Raw genomic sequence first — 21293 nt, forward strand, 5'->3', positions numbered from 1 at the left:
TTAAGGAAAAGGTGAATCTTTTCCTGCAGTCTGTTTCATGTTATTTATCATATTATTAAAGATCTTAAGTTACTCAAAGGAATTATGAACTACTTATAGTTTTATTATATCATAGGAATTACAAATAGGTGAGATGTCAAGGGATCAAGGAACGTGTCCTGCATTATAGGGGGTCGGTAAAGAGGTCACGTAGTCAATACTTTCGGCAAATAAGATGAAAACTAAGACACTAAAATATGTAATGAAACCTTAATAATATATCGGGATTTAAAGGTATATTTTAATGAAAGCGGTCAAGTATGTATCAGAAAATAAAAGAGCATTTTAAATTCCCAATTATTGAGTTAAAAAACCAACCGACACCAAACATAGTTTCCTAAAGCCGCCGCGAAACAAAAAAAGGATGATTCGCGATTGCATCGTTCAAGTGCAAATATTTACTCGTCGTACACGAAAATTTCGTAGCGTCGAAAAGTTTGACTCACGATACCACAATTGCGAAAAATTAGACATAAACCGCCCAGAAACTTCGGTGAATATTGAAGGTTCCACAGTTATACCCATGTCAACGTATGTCAGTTTACATGACTCTTGGTAAGTTGGTAAGGCTTTGTTATTAGTTTGAAAGTTACGACTGATGATATCATACTAAGGAGATATTTGGTTTTAAGTGAAAAGTTATGATATATCAATAATTATTGAGGTTAATTTGAGCCTATAGATTTGACTGAGAAGTTATTGTAACGATCTAAGATCTTGATAGTACTGAGAGTGTTAGTAACGTTGGAAATGGATATTTATTATTATCCGCAAGTGTTCAGTAAGGTTGTTTTTAATCAATTTAAATTTCACTGGTATTCTTCGCACAGTACCGTACAGGAGCTCAATACCTACATTTATTAAGTATCAGAATTATTTTTGACATATTTCTTCTGAGTATGTATTTTTGAACAAAATGCGTCGCGTTCCGACGACATGTTATGCAGTCTATATTACTACTATAGACTAAGCTATTACAAATATAATGTTTATAAAAGTAATCTTAAGGTTATTTAGTTTTAGAAACTAAACGAATATACATTTTTATAAATTTTGAAGTTAAACATTAGGCAATTATTTAGTCTTCTCTATACGCCATAATATCTTCGAACGTGTCTGCGTATTATTGGAAAGTGTTTGTATGACAGGGACGTGCCCCGTAATGGGAGGTTTCCGTCTAATGTCGGGAACAATAGCAGCGGTGAGATGCTCATTCGACAGTGCAGATTGCATCTATTAGGATCTCTGCAGCCTCAATGGCTATAACAACATTCTCTCTGTTAACTGTACTAACTTGTAACCTTTACTCAATTCGACTTACAATTATGGAAAATTTGCAATAGTCATTTGTTTTAATTCGAAACTGGATGTGATTTTTTTAATATAAATTCAATATATCGTATTCTTGTGAAACGTTAATAATATTATTTCTAAACATTTTATTAACATTTTCGTATCGATAATTTGATAGCCACATTGTCCATAAATCATGACGTATTCCCGGCAACCAAACAGTTATTGGGGTGTATTAGGTAGCCTAACAATACCCTAGACTGACTACTGATGTACGTCGATACGATTGTTTCACAAAACAATTCATTTGAATTTGACCACTCGCCTGTCCGATTCGTGATAGCATTTGAAATAGAAGGGGTTTCACCGTCAGGGTTATACTGATATCGAATGTTACAATTTCAAATTAAAAATTATATATTATACAGGTATTTTAGGCTTAAGTACCAAAACCAAGTTAGTAAAGAAAAAACCGTAGTGATAAAATTTGACATAGACATTCAAAGACGTGAACAAGGAAATATATAGTAAAATTGACGTAGAATGAGAGGCTGAGAACAGCTAGATAATATATTCAAATTTAACACGCCGTTTAGAAAAAATAATAATAATTGTACATAGCTTCATAAAACACGAATAAATACAATTGAACAGAAAATTCATTATCATTCCTCTCATGTATGAAATTTCATTACGAATTCGAATCGCAGACAATTTGATTTGAAATATTCTATTAATTATAAGTAAGAGATATTCGTTCAAAGGGTGGATGTAGTAGTCGTGAGGTATATCGATAACCCTCCATTCCGAACGTAATGTTCACATAATTGGCGAAACATTTTCATTCCAACCCTTTCAAGACACCCGTAATGTTACGGCCTACATGTTATTTAATTACAAAATCTCGAACACAATGTGAATTGTCGAATAGACTCAAGTCTCGGTTGCAGATATCAAACGTTAGAGGTAACAACGATCCTTCAAATAATATAACGCACTACTTTGAAAATGTTTTGTACATATTGACCATGTATATTTATCACATATTTTGTTTAGTAATTAATCATGGTTAAATTTGATTTTATATAGGATAAGCAATAACATACATAGCATTTTATATTATAAAAATATAAATTTTGCCTTCTCCTCAACGGGAGAGGAGGCCTTAGCCCAGCAGTGGGAAATTTACAGGCTGATTATGTTTTATGTTTTATATAAATTTTAAAAAATATATGTCATTCAGTTTATTTGATTTGAAAATTTATTACGCGAAAACGTACCTATAAAATAGTTATGGTTAAATTAAAATCGCCTATTTTATATGAATATTTATTTTCATCGAAAAAGACGAAAACCGGTTAAGATAATTTCAAATTAAACTAAAACATGATAACATATACAAAATAAGATAAAGTTTCAGTGTAATATTCTCTTAACGCTCAAGTTTGATTTTGTCAGTGATCAGTTTAAACTTACTTGCAAAGTATGGGTTCGTGCAGTCCTTACTAGCTACAGTACAATGTAAAGGTGAAATAGGATTAAAACCCTTCTGGATATTCCCCACCCCAGAGAACTAGCTGTCCATACCAATTATAAACGTATAAATCAATGCGATAGTATATATATCTTAATCATCAGCCGTCATAATTCTCGCTGTCCTGTCTTTATCACATTTATTAGGAATTAGTGCACTATGTTTTTTTTCTTCCACCATCCTACCTAGATAGTTATCTACCTACCTAGTTACTTCTACCTGTCATCTCTTACACGGTCCTAAATTTATAATTTGCTCTTCGACATGACTGGTAAGACATTTTGTGATATAACTATAGGGTGGAGTATTCTAGAACCTTACAAGTAATATTTTATAAGTAATGAAATGTACTACGCAAAGTTTTTATATGAGTTGTATCGTTTTGTGACAATCTAATCTATTCAAAAGAATAAGGATATGTTTTATATTAATGCCTTTTGAATAAAGTTACAGAAGACGCAACGCATTTCAAAGAAGGTTTTAGTATATTTTATTGTTATATAAGTAGCTACTTAAATTCAGACCATTTAAGTAATAAGCGTCAATTAGATAAACAAAAATATAGAAAATATAATGTTGACGTTGGTCTGTCAAATGAAATATTATAATACTATGAATATTGTCTTATAATGATTAACATTCATTCACACATTTTGATACAACATTGCTATTAAATACGATAACAATTACGAATGAACGTGGGACGGTTATTTGATTCAAACTCTAGTACTATTTTCAGGCTCCGATTCACCCTGATTGATTGATTCTATTGACTCCACAGCCCAACCAGCTGCAAAACTCATATTGTTAAATTAGCCGAAGTTATATTATAGTTTTGATTAATATGAATTTACAATTGTAATTCAAACCGAACAAATAAAAACCGATGTACTCCGTATTTACAATCTGTAAATAAAAATACTTTATTGTGCTTTGTATCAACAAAGAATGAGATTCGAAATGAAAGTTTTCTTATGTAAGAGCCCGTTCTGTGTCATGCATTTGGTTTTAACGCAGTTAACATGCTAACACATATAGTATCGCTTTTGTAACCGAAGGCGTATTTCATACCGTCGACACATAGAACGCTATCTGATGATTGGTTTTTGGCAATTACCAGTATTGCTCACGTCGCAATCGGGTTCATTCACCGTATGAAATATGTATGGGATCCGCGATTCTCTTTGTTGCTAGCATCCATTGCGGTGTTCGAGCAATAGTTTGTTATTCAAACTACTCCTCGTTCCCTCGTTAACTGTTTGTGATAAAACAATTTTATAAATTTATATAATACAAACAAAATACTTTATAACTTTGAAATCAATTTTTTTTTTAATAAACAATGGTGCGGAAGCGTCTGAATTTCACCAATAATTTTAATTGTGTGCCGAGTAATTGTCAAAAAGCTTTTAGTGCATCGGACATGAGATTGTCAAATATCGGGCAAAATCCATTAACAGTTCGCGCCGGTAAAAAAAATTAACTGATAATGGTAGAATTTGAAATCAAACATTCTATGTAACAAACTTGTTCTTCTTGGGATCAGTAAACTTTATTCAACTGTTTATGAACAACTAAGCTTTAATGTTTTTAAATACAACTACTATTTACAAAATTTTAATGAAGTTTAAAATAAACAATACTTACATATATATGTCGCGTAACCTTAAAGTACTACTAGGTGATAAATGACATTTAAAATGTATCTATTTTAGTTGAAATGATTTGATAAAGTTTTGCATAAAGGAATAACCCTTTGTCTTAGGGCGGTAGGTCAATGCTACCGCTTTGCCTGACATTTGTATAAAGGTTACCTTCCTCTGCGTTTTCTTTGTAGACACTCCGTTTTATCCGTAAAGACAGGGTGGTATTGTATTGCGTGTAATTTTAACCTTTGTATTCTATCAGGAGTTACCTGATATATTTTGAATCAGAATACAATATTGTATATCAACAACAGAATACAAGTAACATATACAATACATAACATGACAAGATATCATAATGAAATATCATGATTAAATAGTACCACGTGATATCAGTAATACTATCAATAAACCTATAAATTATTATAGAAATTATCATAACGTGCAATCGAGTCTTGGGAAAGTAAAACGAATGTGATATCGCCAGTAACAATAACATCTAGTTGAGAGGTACAACGTGTGAATAGGAAAATAAAAATGCATTTTAATCGAATATCCGCAATCTATTGTAGCAAACACAATTATACAGGAAAGAGCAATGTGTCGGTGGCACGGAAAGAAAATTGGCCACGGATGGATATACCGTTTCATTCTTAGATAATAGGTTTTAATGTAGGAAATAAATAACGTGTCGTGGAAGAAGACAATGGTTTAGTAATAAGATCTCCTGTTAATTTTGGCGAATGCGGAGCGTGGTCGTGACCGGCGATTTATGAAGGCATTGAAATTACACCGCTTTTGTTTCTTTTCTCCTTTCTCCTACATCTATGTGCACTGTATGTATTGGACTATGTTTTCTATGGGTTTAATATATTGGAGATATATATTATTTTTTATTTAGCTTAGAATCGAGATATTGCACTTACCTCTCATTTTTTGTTCGTCAAGCAGTTGTCTTTCCAAATTGTCCTTTACTTCCCGTTCTCTGAGGACGTCCATTTTCAATTCAGCTGTAACAAAAATAAATGCATAAAAACTGGGCAAAGGCATCCTCTTCTTTCAAAAAGAAGTTTTCAAATGTGCTCACGATACTTTCCTTCATCGCCAAGCATAAGATATATCATAAACATAAATTAAATACACGAATACTATGTGGTGCTTGTAAGGATTTAAACACGCAATCTTCGGTCCAAACTACGTGTTTCATACACTAGGTCATCTCAACTGACTAAAATAATATAGTTCAGTTAAATTTTTATTATCATATCCTACTAACACGCACTATGCATATATACTTGTATTTTGATTTTGTCATATTTATATATAGCCTTGGTGAATTTCTAGTAGATAAATAGATAATATTCAAGGATTTTGTTCCATCGTTTACACCTTTAAATTTATGATAAATACGTATTTTTATTTCAAAGTAAACTAAATCTAAAAAACGAGATTATCGTCTAAAATCTTAAACAGATGATTCAATATACAAAAGGCATTGTATTTAAACAGTTAACTAAACTCGTAACAAGACCAAGCAAGGGGCCGATTAGAACATAAACACGGATTAACTCATTCGGAATCCTCACCATTGTGAAGGAGTTGATTTGAGAGATTTGCATAACTTTCAATTAAACCTAACCTGACGGAAATTATTGGGGAGCTACTTCCGATTTGAATACATCTCGGTAATAGATTTCGAGTACTGTTTGTTAATTACATTCGCTAATGAAACGAAACATTAATTTTAATACAATGTCTGAATGTAAGTTAAAAGTCAAATAACTTGTATACAATAACAATTTATTATATTTCAAAACACTGTAATTAATTGAATTTCATTTTCAAAATTTTTTTTTTTTATTTATTTTGTAATGAGTTAAGGGATCACATAGATTAGGTTACCTAATAAAATTACTTTATTTAAACAAGCGTCTACAGTATATAGTATATATACTGTAGACTGTAGTATATAGTATATTCAAAAAAAATATGGCAGTAAATTTTTGTTATGCTGATTAAATTGAAAAAAATAATATTTCATGTACAGACATGACTCTTGTTATATTACGCAATTAGTTATTGATTTGAATACAAGCTATTTACCAACAACCTACATTGAAGTTAAGTCTTAATTGTTCAATTGTTCATGCTACTAGCTAATCACGTGACTCACAATTACCGTAATGGAACTTAAAGTACTTGTTTTCATCCCATTGTATATACTCGCATACTGTGTGGAGAAAAATCGATCTGATATCGATCATTAAGACGTGATATTCTGCTGGGAGGCAGTACCAGTGCCGGGTAGCTTCTATATCGACAAACAATAATCTACAGAAGATAATACAGAGACAAGTTAACTTGCTCTCGTATGCCGTGTAATAGGGCCGGGAATAAAGGCGAGTTACTTCCACTATCTCGAAATTCAATCTTGTAAAGTGAAACGTTGTCGTGTTCATTGTTTGTTAAATTTTCTGGTACTGTTTATATTTTGAAAACATTATATTATCCAACGTTAATTTTTTTGTATCATAATTGTAATGCGTTGATTATTTTTATTTTATGTATACGAAATACTTTTTAACGATTAAAATCTTATAATTGTGTATAAAATTAAAATAAATGAATTTGATATAATTGATTGTAGTTAAAGAAACTGTAGTAAAAATTGTTACGTCAAGGTGTAGGGCTGTATAGGTTATGCCGCGAAAATAGTCGAACCACATGAAACAAAATTGCTTAAATTTCTCTCAATACATAGATTTTACTGGCTCAGTTGCATATCTAGCTTACTTAACAGAAGCTGAAATATTTTTTGTTAACGTTTAAAAAAAAAGATTATACTTAAAATAATATAATGTGATGGAAAATATAAATAAAATACAACTATTTTGACAATTATATTACATACATTTGACAATCATACAAATTTTTATTCGAAACAGACCCGATACATGGATCTCTCGATTAGACGGCTTAGCTACACAACCCAAATACAAAAAGGTTGACGCAATATATTTTGTATTTATATTATAATCAATTTCAATTTGCGAAGAACGTTTTGAGTTTAATTTCAAATCAATCCAGTTGTATGTTGTAATTTACAGGGCTTTTAGTTAAGAGTGGTTTCGCACATGAGACGTAAATTACCTTCGGCGAGGCGGCCATTAAGGTCCGCGTCGGTATGCGCGCGCGCCGTATCTTCGCATCTCGCGATTTGTGAGCCGAGGCGTCTTAACAAAAGATGCTCCCGGTGGTCTTTGAGTCCAGACCGATCTATCTTTGTATTGTTTGATGTTCGTGTTATAGATACGAGTAATGAGTCCGCGAATAATTACTTACTAGACCAACACATACCTAATTAAATTAATATCGAATAAAATTTCGGTTCTCAATTCTGCTTAATATAAAATTGCTTTATAATAAAGCATCATTTAAATTAAAAAATCGTTAGCAACAAAGTAGTAAACAAAGAAAACAGAAAGCAAAGCTCCGTAGAACACTCGATTATTACTAAATCGATCGCTATATCGAATCAATCAAACTTAAGAACACGATAGAGTGGGCCCGAGTAAAAAATTACCATTTTATAAATAAAATAACAATAAAAGTGATGCGCCGTTCAAGGGAATATATAATTATGGACAATTATTATTATACCGAAGCTCAATGGCTGATAGATGATTGAAAGGATCGAAACCCATAAACAAAAGGATCGATTCCGGTTACGCAATTTAATAATGGTCTGAAGTAATTAACTGATATCGTATCGATTCTTGAAATATTGTGTTTAAAGCATAAGTGTTCTCTTGAATTGAAAAGTCATTTTGTTCTTATTTTTTTAGTCTGATGTCGTTACGAATCGGGTCCCAGAGGGTCGTAGAGGGTAATTTTATTTCTCTTCAATTTCGTGCACTCAGCAAAGGCAACAACACTATTTAAATTATAAGAGTTTGATATCCTCATAGACATGTTCAAAGAAATTTCTTGAACTCGCGGATACGTATATATAAATCAAGAACTGCGAAGCGCTGGTGTCAATATTGTGTACTAAGACCTTCTCCAAAACGTTGTTACGGTATATACTTTATAAACTATATTGGGTTTAATATTTTTTTCAGTCAGCCATTAAAAAACGTTGCCTGCCTATAGATGTTCATATACTCAAACTTTAACATAATACATTAAACTGTATGTACGTGTAATATTTGCTATTTGCCAATTTAAATAAATTAAATAATAGAAACACAAAATAACAATAGAACAGTATCACATAAGTCATAGGGTGAGCGAATTAAGACATATTTTCTCAGCCCCATTGCGAAGACTAAGTTGTGCTTGCAGTTAAAATAACAATTAAAGTCCGTTTAAAATTTACGACTCAAAACTGGCAAAATAATTTAAACGAGCGTTAAGGCAAGAACGACCAAAATGGGTCTTTGAAAACGGAAACAAAAGAACGCATTTAGTTCTCCCTCTGGTTCACCTTTAGTCCTTTTAAAAGCAACAGAATGAAAGGAAGACTTCGGCGGTTTGAAGGTGAAATTTTAATAGTAATAGCATAAGGAAATATTACGGTGCAATTTTGCTGATTAAAATGCTTAAGAAGATGAAGAAGTGCGAATAAAGCTGGATTATTGTTACAAAATATACCTATAGATGTAAGATTTCATAAATAATTTTGATTACGAAATTTTACTTAAAATTTAACAATATTAATTTCCCTTAAACAATGATTGATACACGCTCACTAATACATTAACAGAATTAAGAATATTTCTAAACGACAAATTCAAAGTAACGATAATGGCTGTCACGGCGCGAAAAACGAATTTTCTTCCCTATGCTTTTTAAATTTACAAACCGTCGGCAATTTTATTTTAGTGTTATTAGATTTTTCCGGCTTATGTCACACGGAGATGTTACTGTGGAGGATTATTCCCGCAGTCTCCTCGCTAATAATCATAGGAATTGCCTTTCTTTATTATGTGTGAAATTTAGATCATAAAATCATTGCATTTGCATTTATTTTGGATTGGAATCTTTGAACGATGTTTATCTACCTCTATAAAACATGTTTTACTTATATTTTTGATTTTAGTAGCGTCGATATGTACAAATGAATAAATACTATTGATATATATTTTGTCACGAGTTGTTGTATTTATGTAGCATTTTAAAAGTACAAATAATGAAGATGTCCAAACAAAATAAATTAAAAATAGTAGTGCTTGGAACGAGCACCGCCGGAATAACTCGCGGTGTTATCGGCGCACGCGCAACCAATCTGCGATCGAAACACACCGGATAAGATTATCCGGTAGCCCTGTATTATTTTAATGAGACTACACGACTCCTTGAGATTCGATACGATACGAAAAAAGCTTAGGTAACGAAGCAAATAAAAAGTATACGGGTCAAGAGAGATATCACGCAGCCGCTTCGGGATGACGGCGCTCGCAATGCGAACAATCCCCGCGAGAGGGATTTTTAAATTAGCCACCAAACACGATAAACTCCCTTACATCTACATACCAGCTGACGGCAGATCGCCTGATACCATTATGTCCTCGGTAAGGTACTGATTAAAAAATATCTACATTTATAAGCGGACAACATCTGTTATTTAAATAAGATATAAATTCGCGAGTCCACGAATGTTTTGTTTTTCGGCTTCATTTTTTTCTTTCCCCGGTGAAAGCTCCCCTTCGCAGATATATTGGTATTAAAAATGTAAGGGAGATTTATGCGAATAGCTCTAAGCTTTCATTAGTTGTTCCTTATGAGATGTTTTTGCGGTCGCTCCCTGACCGGTAATTTTTCATTTTTCTGCAAACTTCCTGATATAATGGGCGCGATGTAAAAAATTTAACTGCATATAAAGAATATTTATACAGTCGCAGCGTTCCAGCTGCGAGCCATTACTTATATTATTGCAATTCCCTGTTCCTATTGAAGAAAATTAAATTATGATTACGTTTTAACTAAAAATAATGGCATAGAAGTTTTTCAATGCCTTTGAAATTATTTTTAGTGTGTCGGACGATTTTGTGGATAATTTGTATACATATTGCTATTGATGTGCCAGTGAGAACAATAAATTATATAAATTCAATAAATATTTACCAAATTAAACAACGAAGTATTAAGTCTTCAAACATTTTTAAAATGTCTTTGATTGATCGAAGGTCAATAAGCATGTACAATTTCATATAAGAATATTAAAAATATATGAATACGTATCAGGCGTTAACCGAGAATACACGCTTATTAAACGAAATAACCAAGTATTAAAATGAGTGGTATAAAAATGTTCTTCCTTGTACGTATCACAATTCTAATAAAAACACATCTCACTCTATAAACGTGCTACCAAATCATAAACATATGCATAAACGACGTTATTCCGGCTTGTAATTCCATATGTAAATTACAACTAGAACAAGGGTTCAGTTCCACCCCATAGAGACAGCACATAACCGGTCTTGAATGGTCTTTTATAAAGTAAAGAATGGCTAGCACGTGAAGCTCTTGTTACGTTTGCTGACGAATAACTGCTCTTAAACCTTGGTTTACGTCAGTTTTAAATATTAAGATCAGTTTAATCTACGCATACGTTTTGTTTCCAGGTCAAATGAAAGCAAAGACCAAGTCAATATTATATGAAGCCAAGTCATCAAATAATTATTTTAAGTTGAAAATGTATTCATTTTTAGGAACTTTAAATTTAATAAGATACTTCTATATTCAAACTAATGTGAGGAAAGTTTAGAAAAGTAATAAAGAATAATTTGGGATAATATTCGTTATATTTTTCAATAAAGACATCTTGCACATCACGAATAATTGGGCGTACGTCACATTAAATTATTTCGGCTAAGTAATTCCGAGCGGTTAATTATTGCGCACAAGCCGGGGAGGAGAGTTGAGAATGTAATTATTATTAAACTTTACGATTGTCTCACTTTACCCCTTTATATATGTTACAGATATAAACCGTATTAAGGACACAAAAAGCGACGTAGAATTGCGTATGTAATTATATTAGCAGAAGGTTCAAATTCAAGTGTGTTGTATTTGCGTATCTAATATTACTATTCGTCGTGTAGATCTTAAGATCCTTAGGGAGTATCTTGGCTTGATACGGTACAGGATTCATATTTGAGCTACTGTCGAGAGTTTGTACATATATTATCGTCGAAATAAATTCATTATGAACACAGATTTAGTAGCCTTTATGAAATATTTAGCAGTTTTAGGTGCTAGAAGGGTTATAGGTGAATTTGATTTTATTTAAAAAAATATTCATAGAAGGCAGACCGTACTTATTCGCACAAAAAATATCGATTAACATCGTTTAAAATGATACCCGACAGTGGATCTATTGTGGTGTACCGACATTTACCATGTTTAACTATCGATATGCACATTCTCAACTAGATGGCGTGCGTGTGGTCAAGTCGCGTGCGCAATGTAACCGGAGCGACACGCGCAAGTAATCCAATATGGCCGCCCGATGTCTCTTACATATCGGTACATTGCAGGAATGCAATTTTAATACTCCTGTTAATGTCACTTATTGTTTACTTGGTTTCATGGTCAAGTGGTACGGAAACCATGTATCGGTTACCATAATCACTCTATGAACCGCTAGGTGTACACAATTGGCCTTGTTAATATTAAAAAATATAAATACTTAAAATTTGTTCTATTAAATAATAATACTGAGGTGGGATGATTGAGCCTTAATAAAACTGTCATTGTAACTGTTTTTTGAACTACTCATATTTTTATAGTACCTAATCATATTGTTACATAATTAGGTTTCGAAGTTTAATTTCAAAGATTTAAAGGTCTTTATTTTGGTGGCCAAAAAATCTTTCATTCCGTGGCATTAAATTAATAATGTACGACGTAAAAAATATGTTCACACAACACTCATAACTACAGGCGCATATTAAATAAATACTGTACTAATTAATAAATCATGTTTTTTAGGCTTATTTCAAGTAGGCTGTTACAACTTACAAGAAGTTTAACAAACTAAAAAATGACAACAAACTCTACACTAGTTGCTGACTTTATAATATTATTGATTGTATTTTAGATTTTGAATTAGGTACACGTGAAATATGTCCATGAGTAGCAATAGAAATATAAATAATTACTATAATTTTCAATCACCTTTAATTTTTTTATTGACAATTTGCATGATTAAGGAAGGATTTAGAATATGAATATAGGTTTGATATCATAACACTATAAGTCATGTCAGCACGTTGGAGTAAACAAACAAAGATTGTTCGGAGAGATTCAGCGCTTATGTTACAATGGTGCGAAAGCTGGCGCGGCACAATGCCTCGTTGGTATATCTTCGCATCTCGCGGTGGCTCGTTAGCTGGGGGCGGTTTGAGCTAGCGAGTTATGAGTACTGCGATCGACAGCTTTACTCTTTTCACTTAAATAGAATATATTACTTCTTAAACAATCACAGCTTAGGGTGACACCTACACAGCTCGAAGATACGCCATAATAATATTGTTATGAACCAATGATATGTATACGCGTATTAAGACTCAATCAGCTTATAAAACTGACTTTTAGTACAAGTTTAAAAATCAATCAATAGGCGATTTACGATTTTATAGGAACATTGAAACAAGAATTAAATTTTTTAACGTTAGATAACACAAAACATTAAGAAATTTTGCTAATTTGGTTACATCGCGATATAATAGCAATATCCCTGACAGTATTGTAAAAGCTTTCATATCAATTGAATCCATTAGCTGAGTACACAAGTCCTGTCTGTCTATTTGCTCATCAGTTTTTATCATTGGCCAGTTCTTGTTTGTTCGATCGGTCACTTCCACGTTATTGATGGGCTGTTTCCCTCCAACGCAATGTGATCTCATCCAAAATTATGTCATAAATACATAGAAATAAGAAACGTTTTAATTTAATTGTCGCGTGTATTTGTCTGTTTACATTCTCTGACGTTTAAGCTTTAAATGCTTGTTCATATGATTTGGTTAATGTATCTGTTGATTTCAGTCCCATTTTACGTCCAACTGTTATTGAGATTAGATATGTATATTGCAAAAAATCTGAAGTAGTTATAACAAGCAATATACATAATAACATACATTTTTATAGTTTTAAGGTTTACAATATACTAGTTGTTACCCGCGACTCTATTTGATGTAGATCATTCAATGTATGTATATATATACTTTATCCATTTTTCGGACTACATTTACACCAAATTGTATTACGATCGGTTCAGTAGTTTAGTCGTTAAGATGTAACAAATAAACAGACATACTCTAGAATCTTTAGTTTGATTGTCATTATAATTTCTCATTATTTTATTCAAAATCAATATTATGAAGCGGATTTTTGTTCTATTTCAAATTCAAACAATTATAGAAACGAAACTCTCACAATAATATGATCACTCTGATTTCACATATTTATTTTTACTATTTATAATCACAAATACCGATATTATTAACATTATTTTTTTAAGTCAATACATTAAACAATATCGAGACCATGACTACTATGGTTCTCGACACCAGTTATCTCTAGATATGGAGGTGGAATTTCCTTTCTAACAGAACCCCATAAAATACGCTTGTCCTATCTGCTTTCGCATGTGCCATTTGTCCGTTGAACAGCACTTAGCTTAACAAAAACTGATAGTTGTTAAACAAAAGAGGTGAACAAAATCTCGTACAAGACCGGGCCATTTGGTTCAGAAATAAACTAAGCGGTAAGAATTAACAGGGATAAAGGATTAAAGAGTAGCCGAAGTAGATTTATGTCGCGATGATTGCGATCGGAACCTCTCTGCGAGTTACGAATGTTTTTAAAGCCACTATGCTTACAATGAAACCAGCCTGGAATTGAAAAAAGTTGACGAGAGTTTGGTAACAAAAAATATAATTTTTGACGGTTTGATTCACATAAAAATGTATCTGTCTATCTATATTAATAAAAATGAATGTTTGTATGTTTAACCTATGTTTTTCAGGACCTAAATCGATCTGATTGTGATGAAAATTTGGTGATTCGTTCTACGTACCAACCGATATAAGCAAGATGACCAAATACAAAATACACGATACATGACCAAAATACGATATTTTTTCTTCGTATGATTCTACGTTTTATTAAGATCCATCATCTACCCTTGCAAAGCCGGGACGGGTAACTAATTTAATTTAATTTTAATAGTGATACATATAATCTTTGTCAAACTGTTTAGATATAATATTAAATATATTATAATATTATACACCTGAAAAGTCTTCACGGAAATTACTAGCCATTTTGCATTCATTGCTTGTGTTACTGTAACAAATCGAAAAAGTTTTATCACGGTGAAGTCCTTTCATAGGACCCTCCCGTGTTATCTGATAACACTCTGAATGCAGTACATTTGTCTAAGCGACACCCACTCTGTACCTCTGGTGTAAAAATTGTCAACGAATACATCTGATAGCAATCTACTATTTGTGAGCGACAGAGGGGCGACAGTTTCAACTAATGTTTACTTTCGTAACCACAAAGCTACAGAGTAGTACGTGTCTCGACGAAACAGTCCGTACAGTAAACATAAGCTATGTAAGGCTCAAAGGATATGAAAACTTATATACGATATACGACCGAAAGGATGACCAACTAAAATACAAGCCTTCCAACCAATACCCACCTATCAATTCAGCCGAGGCGAACCAAGCGGGTGATTGCTGTAATTTCTATAAAAAAATCAACGGTAAGGTTCGCCAGACACATCGATTCAAAAAAATATTTCATCAAGAATAATTTTATTATCGTAATAACAAAATTACTGGTTTAGTAAATAGATTCTCAATTTCCAATCTTAAGCCTTTAGCACTTAGGAAGTTATTCTTTTGGCACTTAAAACACATCAGGGGGAGAAATGGAACCTTTTGTTGGCCTATAGCATTATTATTTCTCATTTTGTTTTGTTTATTAATACAATTGGCTCGAGGCGCAATATTGATATTCAAGTTTGATGATGACTCGCGCCGCGTTTTCTGATCCTCTGTGTTTTTATAGCTTTTATAACAATTGCGTCTTTCCTTCCTTTTGTTTAGACATGGTCTGAATGTATTATTATTATATTGAATATATGTATTTTAATACTTTCAATATTGCATAATAATTTCTTTATCAAATTATTTTTATCAGTATTTTAGTTAATAATACGTAATCATAGATTTAAATTATCGTTGATATGTAAGAATGAAAGCATAGCGCACGAACTTATTTCTCATGGTGAAAACAAAATGACGTGAATAAATAACTCGCAGAAATATCAATTAAACAATTATGCTGTCCGAATGGAATCGTGGGTAATGATAGTGGGCTGTGCTATAACTCAGGCGCATCTGTTCTACGGCTATTTGCAAAGGCACGACATGCGCCCGCGCCGTTTCTCGCATGGAAAATAGATATTCGTATTGTCCTAACTGAGTGTGAGAAAAGCGTATTGATTATTTAATATTATATATAAATAAAATTTCCGATATTAATTCTAAACGAATCTTATTCCATCCAATTTTAATCAAGAACTAAAAGGAAATGTTATTACCAACAACTTCTCAGATACGGCTTATGACGACAATAAATTAAGTGAATAGGGCTATATAGAAGCAACACCGAATGCAAATAAACTACACGAAGTGGTTGCGAGATGCAAGTATGTAGAAATTACAGGGTAAACTAATATGATCACAGAGATTCAACGCTAATCCGTCTCGGTATAAGACTGTTTATGATAAATCCTATATCCGCGAGATATTCTGTAGGTAATATCGATTATAACATTTATGTGTTACGTCCACTGGAGAAAATGTTTAAGTCCTCATAATATAATAAGCTTTAATTTTATATGTAAATTCATAAATGCTTAAACTACAAAGATTGGTAATCGACTGCGCCTTCAATGCTAAATAGCTCGGTATTTTTACTTTAACTCTATAGATCTTATCATAACTCAATTTATTCAAGTGAACAACATAATAAGAATCATGTTTTATTCAAATGAGTATTCTAACGAGATTGAAGTAGTTAATTTCTGTTGATATGATAAATGCCTAATTATTTTAAACTGAACTCACCTTTTTCGTAACTGATTTGCCGTTCCTGTTGACGGGCGTTATCTGCTGCGACTTTAAGAAGACCCTGGATGTTTCTGAGAAGAGTCTCTGTAGAAGACACCAGAGTGTCGGCAGTGGGGTCTACGGGAACGTTAGGTGACGAGCCTTGAGCGGGATAGTTGACGGGCGCCGGGGACGAATTGGTGGGTAGATCGCGATCGCCATCACTCAAGTCTGCTCCTAGGCAAAAAATGCGTTGTTTATTAAGGTTATAATAACAATAACTTATTTATTTACTAGCATATAGCTGAAAGTATTCACTTACACTTATAATCTTTAAAAGTAACGATTGCATAAATATTTAAGATATCCGGTTTGTTAAATGAAAAAAATATAAAAATAAAATCGAAGGGATGACCTTATATCAATACCAATTAATTTATCAATTGCTTGCTTTAAATATATTGGTTACAAAACAATCAATAATAAAAACGACATTACAGATCGCGTGCGTGTATCATTCGCATAACAATTATTATTGTAAGGTACATGGAAATCGCGTGGTAATCCATGCGGTGCGTTGATGAAGCAAGAGCAAGGCCTATTCGAATACCATTGAAATGTAACTTAATAAATTAAGCGCCGTCCTCTTTTTAGGTTGCCCATAAATCGAATGCACACGGGATGAATGATATAAAACAATATTTTATGTCCTTTTTTTAATTAAAAAATGCGAAAAATATTCATTTGAATAATCTGTCTAATTAATGTAAACGGTCTTATTGTAACATACATTTGATTGATATTTATCAAACATTTATTTTCACGAAACTATTTAAAACTACTTGACATTCATTATTTATAAAAAGAGTAAAAATCCCTTTTTGTGTGTTCAAAGAAGGAATAAAACTATTTATTTTTAACGAGTATCTACTGTGTAGCTCAGTTTACAAGTCGTTTCGCAGATACTAGTCGGAATAAGGACACGGTTAGCCATTCGACACCGAATGGGCTGTCTCTAAGCGATTTATATATGCTTCGCTGCACTATACCGCTTGTTCCTTTTGCGATCTTAGATCGGGTACTTGAATAGTACCAATTATAACGGATCTTATATCTTTGTATTATTTCTGTTTAATCCTTCAGCTAACGACTCGTATTTCATTAATTTAATTACATACAAATCAAACGATTCAAGATGAATAAACAGTAAATGTTTGATTTGCGTCTCTCACGGTTCAAAGTAATCTATAGATACATATAATTTAACTGACACGATATTGAACGCTCATCACATAATAAAGACAACATCGTTTCGTCATTGTCGATGAGCACGATAGCACTTTCGAGTTGTCACAACACGATCTTCCTAATAAGGCCAATTAACAAAATTTTTAATAAAGCTTACAAGCGAAATTAAACCCTCTGTGACTTGATTTAAAAACGAATATACATTAATAATTAATTAATTGTTACTAACACAACCAAATGATTATGAGATGAAAAAGGGTCACAAATACGATGATTGAAAGAAAGAGGTAACATCGGATCGACAAAGATCAAAGTTGAATGACACGAATGTGAAGAAAAAGTTTTTATAATGAAGACAGGGTGATCATCACGATTATGCAGCAATATTTGAAAAAAAAAAAGATTATGAACTTGTAAATCAATAATTTTCTTTATGACTAGTTTTAAAATTAAAATTTGGGATCAATTTAATATATTGGTGTTATTATAAAAGTAAATAACCAGTTCAAAAATGAAATTGTGTACTAAATTTGGATAAGTTTTATTTATTTTATTTCATTTCTTAATTTTATATGCGTTTTCGAATAAAATAATCCCTGGTGGTCTACTATCTCAAATTTATCCATTCTTCTAAACGGAACTAAGATAGCAAGTACTAAATGTATGCAATGTATGGTATACCTCGTAGTAATAGCGGTTCAATCATTCATCAAGCCTGCACATAGCAATACATAACATTGCTATTTTGCGGTACAATAAAGTTAAGTGGAAGGTATCTACCCAGAAGGATCTACTTGCGCATAGCCCTGAAAGATATTGATGATATCTATCTACTAACTATTACCCTACAATAAGGTTTTTTTTCTCCAAGAAATGTTTAAATTTCTACCTAAGTTTCAAATATAAAATTACTTAGACTTGTCAATGATATAGGATGTTTTCCAAATACTAATCCACAAGTCTAGTAGTTGTTCTCAACGTATATAATATGACGATTTCAGTGGAAATACTAATGAACTGGTAATTTATTATAAGTCGGAAATTGTTCATAATTATACGATTAGGTGGCTATCTTCAACCGTCATGTTATTTACACATACAGAAATTATAGATTATATCGTTTTGTAAAGTTCCCACGCTTAAGAAATACATGTTCAGCCTTCGACAGCTACATACACAATCCTTATTGTTTCCCAAATTCGCCTATTGTAAGCTTATGTTATTTACATTTTTGGATCATTGTTTTGATTGACGTCGATGTTAGCGGTAAATGGTTGATTTAGTTTAGATTAATTAATTAGTTTTAGACTTTAAAAAGAAACGAAAACCAATATATTTTCTTTTAATAAAACCTTGTGTCACATGACAAATCGATAAATTAATATTTAAGATGTTATCGATAACTTCATAATTATAATGAGTGGTAAAAAGTATATTCTTATTTATTGAATTTTCTGTTTATATAACAACATAAATAATTTAGTGACGCAGTTATTAGGATGCTGTTAACGAGTTTCCCTATGATTGATGATGTACGAAGCTAGAATACTAAATTGATTAAAATATTTAGTATGTTAATATTTTCAATATGTCTTTCTGTGTGCTATTATAGTGACACTACTGTAATGGTATAACGAATCTTCATACATCTTTGAAGAAATTTTCATGCCATCCATCATTGATCTTTAATCGTCTTAATAGTGCAAGATGTATAATAATGAAATCTTATCTTATTAAAGTAAACTTAGATTGATAATGATTATCCGCTTAGTTACCGCTATCTCTGGTGATATATCGTCTTATATCTTCTTCGAGTCGATTAAGAAAAAAAGCAATTGTATTAATTATAAAACTATAAGTGTGTGTGAGTGAGGCAAATATAAAGGCAATATTCTTCTTTGTTTTTGTTAGTAAATATTATTTAATATCATTAAAAAATGAAAATAAAATAAATAAAATGGCTATTAATTTAAAAGAAAAATGTAATATATATTATCCCATAATTTATCTGTAGTTAAAATTTAGTCTTGATAAGTATTAGTGAGGTGAAAAATTGAATTGATCCTTTAAGTGCTATCCATACTATTAAAGGTGATCGCGTCAGATACTGGTAATAAGATTTTATTATATTGGACCATTATAAGTAAACGTGCGGTGCCCCGGGATCAAGACGAGGAATAATTTAGGAACTAGCAATCAAGATGCGTTTGCAAAAAAGAAACCATTTCATTGTTACTTCCTTCGCATCTATAATAGTTGCGTGGCAATAAAGACTACTTTAATTTCACCTGCTTGACTTTATAGCATTCGTTCGTTAATTACCAATAAACATAGACAGTGATCAAGTAACATTGTTGAATCAGTTTAACTCAAAGTACTAATCCCTTTTAAAAAAATTAAAAGACTTGGTTTTATGGCCGATAATTTCTGAACTATGGATGCGAACGTTTTGTAACTATTATTGGGTAATTTTACTGTGCATTACATGCCGTATATTGGACGGGTGATACAACGTTGTGTTAACGCAACATGGATACTTTCTTGTCAAAGCCGTGATTACTGATCTAGCGACGTATTAAAAAGATTAGTCAATTATAAATTGTTGATTATTACAAGATAAGTTTAATTTATCTCGAGCGATAAATATTGTATAACATAATTTTATCTGATTTAAAATGGACTTGTGTTATTTTATTTTTAGTAAAAAGAGTATAAATAATTACCTAAGAGAATAATTATATGTATATTTTGTATCTATGCGCTTATTGTGTGATTTTGTAATCGGTAATAACACAATTATGATTAAAAATATAATTTTATTATAATAAAATGCAGACCCCATATATCTTTTATGATTTGTATTTTAAAAGTCAGTGATTTTATTAAAAACAAACGTAACCAACTTAAAAATGCCTTGATATAAATTAAAAGAAATCCACCTTTTATAAACTTCTATTATAATAGTTCAATTAGGGTGTAAATTATCTGTTTTTAAGTATATTTAGACTAATGTTATATGCGTTGTTGTCACGGATCAGGTTCACAATATATATTTGTCAATTACAGTCTAAATTACAATCATGAATTTCGCTTTGATAACTTACCGTCGTCCTCATCTTTAACATTATGGTCCTCTTGATCAGATAGAGCACCGTCGCTTTCGTCAGTATGCGAGCGTGGTGAAACTGCAGCAGCCGTAGAGGGTATTCGCGAGGGCTGAGGGGTACGGCGGGAGGCCGCCGAGCTTCGCCCGCTCGCAGACCCTTCCCCTCGTTCCGCGCGATCACGCTCGCGCTCTGAACGTTCGCGCTCGCCCGAACCGGACTTTGAAAGGTTTAGCACAGGACTGTGGCCTGGAGACGAACCTGTTGGAAACAGGGTATTAAAATAGATATTCAT

General features: G+C 32.1%; 1 protein-coding gene across 7 annotated transcripts in view; it reads right to left on the bottom strand.

Annotated features, from left to right (window-relative positions):
• The window catches only part of LOC113392814 (dachshund homolog 2), a 128719-nt gene that overhangs the window by 26640 nt on the left and 80786 nt on the right, over window positions 1-21293 (bottom strand). For 5 of the 7 annotated variants that reach the window (XM_026629458.2, XM_026629451.2, XM_026629428.2 and 2 more), the window contains 3 exons: window positions 20999-21259; window positions 16665-16883; window positions 5439-5522 (listed from right to left, as the gene is read on the bottom strand). In XM_026629458.2, coding sequence (XP_026485243.1) covers window positions 5439-5522; window positions 16665-16883; window positions 20999-21259 — 564 coding nt within the window. The remainder of the gene's footprint in view (window positions 1-5438; window positions 5523-16664; window positions 16884-20998; window positions 21260-21293) is intronic. The other 2 variants (XM_026629467.2, XM_064215934.1) reach the window with 1 other exon arrangement.

Source organism: Vanessa tameamea, chromosome 10 (genome assembly GCF_037043105.1).
Source record: "Vanessa tameamea isolate UH-Manoa-2023 chromosome 10, ilVanTame1 primary haplotype, whole genome shotgun sequence".
Lineage (NCBI taxonomy): Eukaryota > Metazoa > Arthropoda > Insecta > Lepidoptera > Nymphalidae > Vanessa > Vanessa tameamea.